General features: G+C 35.6%; 1 protein-coding gene across 1 annotated transcript in view; it reads right to left on the bottom strand.

Annotated features, from left to right (window-relative positions):
- The window catches only part of LOC107039882, a 15,335-nt gene extending 11,404 nt beyond the window's left edge, over nt 1–3,931 (bottom strand). Inside the window, exons 1-2 of the mRNA XM_015259746.1 lie at nt 3,746–3,931; nt 1,687–2,126 (exon numbers count right to left, since the gene is read on the bottom strand). Of these exons, the coding sequence (XP_015115232.1) occupies nt 1,687–2,126; nt 3,746–3,830 (525 nt within the window). The 5' untranslated portion in view covers nt 3,831–3,931. The remainder of the gene's footprint in view (nt 1–1,686; nt 2,127–3,745) is intronic.
- Between the last annotated feature and the right edge of the window lie 3,505 nt (nt 3,932–7,436).

The raw sequence follows: 7,436 nt of genomic DNA, 5'->3' as shown, positions 1-7,436 counted from the left end.
AACGTTGATTCCAACTATTTAAGCGACGGACTATTCAGAACTCTCAAAAGTATGTGGAAAAAGTGAAAACTGAAAAAAAAAAATTTCACCGGCGGCCACAGGGTCAGATTTTCGGTTTTTACTTGGAACAAGGGTCAGATTTGTTAACACTTTCTTTTTTTATTTGGACAATGCATGCAAGCGGAGGGGCAAGAGTGGCTAGAATAGATTCTGCAACCTTCTCCGCTTGTTGGATAAAAATGTCAAGCCTCCGCATACATGCATCTCCCCTCCACCCTCCCGTGAAATGTCGATTTTCGAGATTAAAAAAAAAACAATAATTGCATTTTTTATTTCAATAACGCATGAGTAAATAGGGATATGAACGCAGATTTAATATAGGCCCATAGAATTACGGGGACCGGCAAGGATTTGGAAAGTCTGAATGCAAGTCCTGCTTACACCTAACAAGTGCTGAAGTGGGACATAACCAGAGGTAGAAAGGTCTCGGAAGCACTTGGGAAGAGGCTTCCCAAGACCTATCCAGTTCTGAACGGAGAGACCTAAGTAGAATTTGTCAGGTCCAATTATTCGACTCGGGACATCACTCAGTGACATGCTCACTATCATATGCTCGTTGTCCCATGCTCGCCACCCCTGTTTGTGTTTTTATTCACGTGTAACACTTGCTGTTTTTGTAATACCGGCCCAGTTCACATTTCGGGAGTGCAGTGGGAGTCAAGTGTTCCGTTTTAGCGCGAAGTGTGTAAAGTTGAAGGGCGTAGGTAGCTCAACGCACGAGAATCGACTTTACACATGAAGTCCGACAAACAACCACTTTACACCCGCTAAACCGCCTCGAAAAGTGAACTGTTTAAACAGGAATTATAAAATACTATATTGAGTTTCCACTGTCGGAAAAAAAAATGAACTTTCATGGCCAGTTGACTACTAATTTTCAGGACAGACACACTGAATGCGATTTAGGGGAAAAGAAATCACAAAATTTCAGGTTTCACTAAAAATTCATTAAAATTCCAGTTTTTTTTACATTAAAGAAGGGAATTTATATAGTGTTTCACATCTTTGTAACGTCATAGGAAATGAGTGGCTGGGATTTGGATGAGGTAGGGGGAGAACCGGGATTATTCTTAATATGAATAACCAGAAGTTTTACTGAAAAAAATGGATAGGCCAGACCGGGATTTGAACCCGCGACCTTTCCATTATGGATCGGGTGCTCTCCCAACGCTCCAGAATTTTACTAAATTTTTAGTGGAACCTGAAATTTTATGATTTTTTTCCCCTAACTCGCATTCAGTGTCACTGTTTTGAAAATTCGAGAATATATTTGCCGGAATTTTCTGTTTTTTTATTCATTTACAGGGAAAAATGGAACTGAAATCTACAGTTCTCTTTTATTTTTCCACGAAATTCTGAATTCTCACTGACGAAATTCCTGGAAATTTCAGTGGTAATTAAATTCGATAATCATTTCCAAAAAATGTGCCGGAAAATTCAGACAAAATTTTTTAATAGAGTGAATAGTTCATTTCGTCAATCCAATCAACAATTAGCCACAAATCTAATAAAAGTGGGCTAGACGAGTACGAGTTCTGGTGCTGGAGCTGCCTGGACGCTGAGTGAGCAGAGTTTCTAAGGATTTATAAAGAATGATATTCCAATGATCTTTCACGCAATACTTACCTCTTCTTGTTCAGCAATGAATTTGATAAGTCCTTCACCGTTTACGTTTGCACCCAGTATAATGGCCAATTCGGGAAGTATCTTTCTCACCTCCTCTTCTATGTGTTTTCCTTCTTTCCATTCTGATACCTTTTTGTCCTCGAGAAAATCCATGAGGTCAGCATGCATGGCATCGATCCGACCAACATAAATTCTATAGTCTTTTTCATAATCATCAATTTTAATTTTCCCTGGCAACGCTTTTAACAGTCGTTGTATTTCATTGAAGTGAGTTGTAGCGAACGTTTTAAATTCCGAGATTTGTTTGGATATGAATTCAAGTTGTTCAGTATTATCATCAGATGAAGGATTAAAGACTATTGTGTCCCAAGCCCTTGTAGTAGCGTCGAAATGGTCCTGAACGTCTTGAAGCTTCCCCACAAGCTTCCACAGGGTTTTCCCTGGAAGCAATTTCCAAGAATTTAATATGAACTGTCTCTATATAGCTATGTGTAAGAATTACTGGGGAGAGTGGGGTAAAATACAGTATACACTAGTAGAAATTTTTTGAAATTTCACGGAAGAAGTTAGAGTAAATTTCATGAGAGTGACATTGAATTGAATTTAGGGAAAAAATGATTATGAAATTTCAAGTTTTAAGTAGAATTCACGGAACTTCATGAGTTTACGGTGGGAATGAGATCGAAAATTTACAACTTGATTGAATTTTCAATGGAACATGAATATTTAGAAACGAAATGACATGAATGTTCAACGTTTCCCTGAATTTTCCTGATTTTTCTGAATTTTTACAGAATAATTGAACTGAAAAATCAAGTATTTTATAGATTTTCAGATCATTTGAACAGAAAATCAATGGACTATTTGATTTTTCAATGACAAGATGTTCTGAAATTTTAGTGAAACTTGAACACGATAAAAATTTCCGGAATTTGGCACGGAAAATTCAGGCGAAAATTTTTAACAGTGTATAATAGTCAATAATTCGATAATGCCCTAGTTCAAATTTCTCAATTTTTTCAAATCTTCAAGATTTTTTTATTTTTCAAATGAGATTCAATCCATGCAAATTGTATGATTTGTTTAGAAAAAAATTGACGATTGAACGTGGTCCGTTAAACCTCACTCTCCTCTACATTTCGACACAAGTGTAAAATAGTATATTGTGCACCAAGTGTGGAAAATCATGTTTTCCCCGCCTGAGGTGCACGTGATTTTTTTTAACACGCCTGCAAAGGAAAGATTGTACTTTCCACCCTAGGGCGGGAAATACTCACTTTCCTCCTGTTCATCAGGGAGCAAAGTACAAACTTTCCGTGCAGGTGTGTAAAAAAATCAAGTATTTTATTGATTTCCAGATCATTTGAATAGAAAATCAACGGAATATTTGATGTTTCAATGACAAAATTTCCTGGAATTTCGGTGGAACTTAAACATAATAGAAATTTCCGCAATTTGGTATGTAAAATTCAGACGACAATTTTGAACAGTGCATGATTATCTTTCGTATGGTAAAATTTGCCGCGATTTTCTAGAAAATTTTTATTCAACTTTTCTCTCCGTGTACCACATGAAGATTATAGTATATTTCATCATGAGCTTTACAAAGTAATTTCTGACGAATGTGATAAACCGAGTCGAGTGCGCAGATTACAATCGCATTCGTCAGGAAATAATTTGCGCACCGTGCGATGCAAACTATTTGATGTAGCGGGCCCAAAAAAAGATATCTACACGGAGAGAAATATTCACTTGTAATACCACAAGAGCTTCAAAATTATCGGGTATTTTCCGATAGGTTCGTTGCAAACAAACGAAAGAGAGTTTTTCAGGTTAAAAAATCACGAGTGCGAAGCACGAGTAGACATTTCTCTCCGTGTAGCCGAATGAAGCGCGGTTAGAATTGCAGTTTATCGTGCCTATAGTCACATAATATATATTTTCATCCTACTGTCCGTGAAACGCCCTTTTACGGACAGTATAATGAAATAGTTAATTATGTCACAACGCCGATGAATGATATGCAGAGTTCCGCATTATATAATCTTGTGGTTCTTACCCATTGATAGCATGTCTTCTATCAAACCCGAGGCCTGATAAGCACTGAGTATGATAAATAAAACAAGAATTTCTTTCTTCCACATTTTAAGGACAAAATGATGATGATATAATTGAAATATACAAGTTGATCTACCACCACTTTGAAATATATTATGAAACTGGTGCTCTATATGAACGAAGCAAATTGACGAAGCACTGATGCTAGTTCGATTTCGGGTTGAGTATATATAGGGAAAATCTCAGGTGATGTCATACCACGGAAATGATCTTTATGGTCGCACAGTTTTTTTTTAAATTTGCGAATGTGTGTGTTTTGTAGATGTAATAAATTGCAGCACCTGTGGAATTTTTCCTGGCTCCCGTATTCATTGAATCGAAATTTGATTCGGCTCAACTTTTAATTTTTTTCAATTTTTTTGAATCGTTAAATGGATGCATACCTTTCGTTTTTGGAGCCTAAGGAACATTTTGAAAAAAAATTGTCAATCGGATGACAACCGAGGCACTCGGATGATTTTAAAGGTAAAAACTAAAAACGCTTTTCGTTGATTCCGGGGGCAAATCGTTTGTAGTAATCATTTTCCCACTTTTAAACAACTCATCATATATAAGAAATTGCTCAATGCGTCCTTTGCGCCAACGAAGGTTTGAGGTGTTACCGCGGTCTCCCCATAAAATACCCGGAATGTTATCCCCGTTACAGAAATATATATACATAAATCTATATCAACAAAGTAGGCCCTCTCCACGAGGACGTCCACAAATATGTCTATGAAATACATAGTCGAGTCCTCGAAAAATGATAATTTATGTATCCACTTGTTGCGTCTGAAAGATTCAGGGGATTGACCTCCAAAAAGTTTCCAAAAATCATATCCCTTCGAAAAATAGAATAGGATATCCTGAAACTGCTTCAATTGAGTGGAGAAATCCTTTTTTTTAATTTTTCAATGAACAATTTTCCTACACGGAGAGAAATATTCAATAAAAATTACGTATCTTTTCCGTAATCCCGGAGGGAAATGTGGTTGTGGGAAAATTTGCGGAACTGTCACAGAATTTTTCCAGAGCGTTCCGTAATTTCCATCTGAATCTCCTGTGAAAAATTGCGATACCCCCACTTAAATTTTCTCGTTCCATAATATTTACTCAACATTTCTCTCCGTGTATCCTAATTCTCTTACTAAAAAAAAGATCGAAAAAGCTGCGGATTTTTCAATTGAAATCGGCAAAAAAGTATCGTAGAATTATTAAATGGTTCATTACACATTCTCATTACTCATTCTCATTACTTTTGGCGGAAAACTATTATTTTTCGAAAAATGCATTTCTGTATCAATCTTGTTGTTCATCTCAATGTTTATAAATCTTCGTAGAATTCGAGTATCTCCATGGAGATACAAAAATACTTGAATTTTTTTCCGTAAAAATTAATGAAGTTTGAAATTTAAAAAATTAAAATTTGCAGGGGCGTAAAAAATGGACGATAGGCGAATTGCGTCAGATATTTTTATCACTTTGATGAGTTTCCTTGTGGTGTCCTTCACATACATTAGCCAACAAAATTTGACGAGGTAGTAGGAAGATATCAAATTTCGTCCTTTACCACGCATTGAAAAAGTTACGAGGTGAATTTAATAACTTCAAGGAAATGATTAGAATTTGTACAACATCGACAGAGTTTTCTATAACTTTTAATGTTATCGCTATCTGTCTGAAAATAAAATTTTAGGAGAATATTTTCAAAACAGTTGCAAGCTCCATGTGAAAAGTTAATAGTATATTATCGTATTTCCGATACATATGCCTTCATACTTCCAACTTCTTCTAATACTAGATCTGTGCGGGCGGTTTCGCGCGCGCTCATCTTTTTTTTGTGAAAATGAAGACATCGAATTTATTAAACTTCATATACTCATAGATGTTTTATAAATATTGATAATGACTTAGAGAGAATTAAGAGAATGAAGAGTGGAACATCAATGAATAATTTTTAATTTTCGATTAAATCTTTTTTTTTTACTTTTTAAAATAATCTGATTAAAATCTGTAATTATTGAAAAATGAGAGGAGGGTTATTAATTGATTTCCTGAAAAACTGAAAAAATGTCTTGAATTCTTCGGAAAATTTCACAGTTTTCCAGATAACCATAGATCTTCAAAGATTTTTCCCGAATTATTTGGAAAACCGAAGAATTTTCATGAATTTTGTAGAGTTTAGAATTTATGTATGAAAATGTGAGAAGCAAGAATTGATCATTTTTGCGTATGATAAATATGAAAAAATTGAAATTTGGGAAGTGAAGAATAATTTGTGCGTTAAAAAAATTTAGAAATACTATGTTTATTTTCTCATGATCAACAATTAGGCAATTTAGATATGTTTTGATATAAAGATAAACTTCACACATGATAAAATGAAAAATATGACGCAGAAAAATTTTTTGNTCAATAGTTAAAAATGAGTAAACATTGTCATTCAGCATATCATCCTATTAATTTTATTTTAACCTCTCCTCCATATCCTCTCTCCCATATTAAAAGCGGAATGCGCGGCAAACGTATGTGGAACGTTTGACAGGCCAATGTATATCTACAGCGTTATACACCTCATGAAGCGAAAATAAAGGGCACTTATTTTATTTCTTAACCGTTTTATCACAACACTAATTAATATTTCACTGAATTGATATTATGAAAAACATTAACCTGGGGTTTCAGTAAGGAGATATGTGAGAGAGGAGGCTAGAGGAGGCGACGGAATAAATCATCTGGTCACGTTGAGTCGATGTTCGTGGTTGCGGAGGGGGGACGAAGAGTACCGAAATCTTACGAATGCGCGATCGGGTCCTAGGATTCTGGTAGAGCACCGGAAAAATTTGCCAGTCAGTGTCATAATTTTTCTCGTATTTCTCGTAAAAATTCACTGTCGCTTCGATTTTACCGTGCTGCACAAGAATTTTTCCCCACATTTATCCGAAAAATGACTCGTGCAACAGTACTTTTCCTACTCTTTGCGGTACATTTGGCCTGGAAAGACCATCTGAACCAACTTTACTGTGCGGGCACGGTAATTTTTCTCGTACATTTCTCTCCGTGTAAAAAATTGTCAACATCTCAAGGATGAAGCCCAGTTGTTACCAAACGCAGAATACGCTCATGTTGGATTTTGAATAATTCGGGAAATAATTCATTCAGTTATTTCATTCAAGGCGACACCGAGGTTAATTCATTCAATTAATTCTCCAATTATTCTACTCTTTCATAAAATAATTATTTTTGTCTAGTAGATATGGTAACTTTTCAACTGCCGGGCACATCTGCACTTACCTTTTCTTCTATTTCCAATTGTTAGAATTCAGTAGAGAAAAATTTGAATATGTGATAAGCCTCGATTGAAATGAAAAAATTATCAAATCCAATAGAAGACAGAATTTTCTCATTATAAATTTAAGTAACCAACGCTTGCAAGAAAAGGAGAGGAGACTAAGTCTTCAGAAAAGAATTGAGTAGGAAAGGAATTATATTTGACTCATGTTGTATGTTTATCATATCAGGAAGGATAGAATGATGAGTAATCACGCCTCGCGCGGGTCGAACGCCGCAAGGGTCAAGTATGGCAAGGATCGTACCTTGCAAGGGTTATACCTAGCCAAGGTTATAGGGAAACTGGTGCCATGTACCACCCA

This window comes from Diachasma alloeum, unplaced genomic scaffold (genome assembly GCF_001412515.2).
Source record: "Diachasma alloeum isolate Michigan unplaced genomic scaffold, Dall2.0 Dall_scaffold_00308, whole genome shotgun sequence".
Classification (NCBI taxonomy): Eukaryota; Metazoa; Arthropoda; class Insecta; order Hymenoptera; family Braconidae; genus Diachasma; species Diachasma alloeum.
The sequence above is the reverse complement of the archived record's forward strand: the minus strand, read 5'-3'. Positions and strand labels throughout refer to the sequence as shown.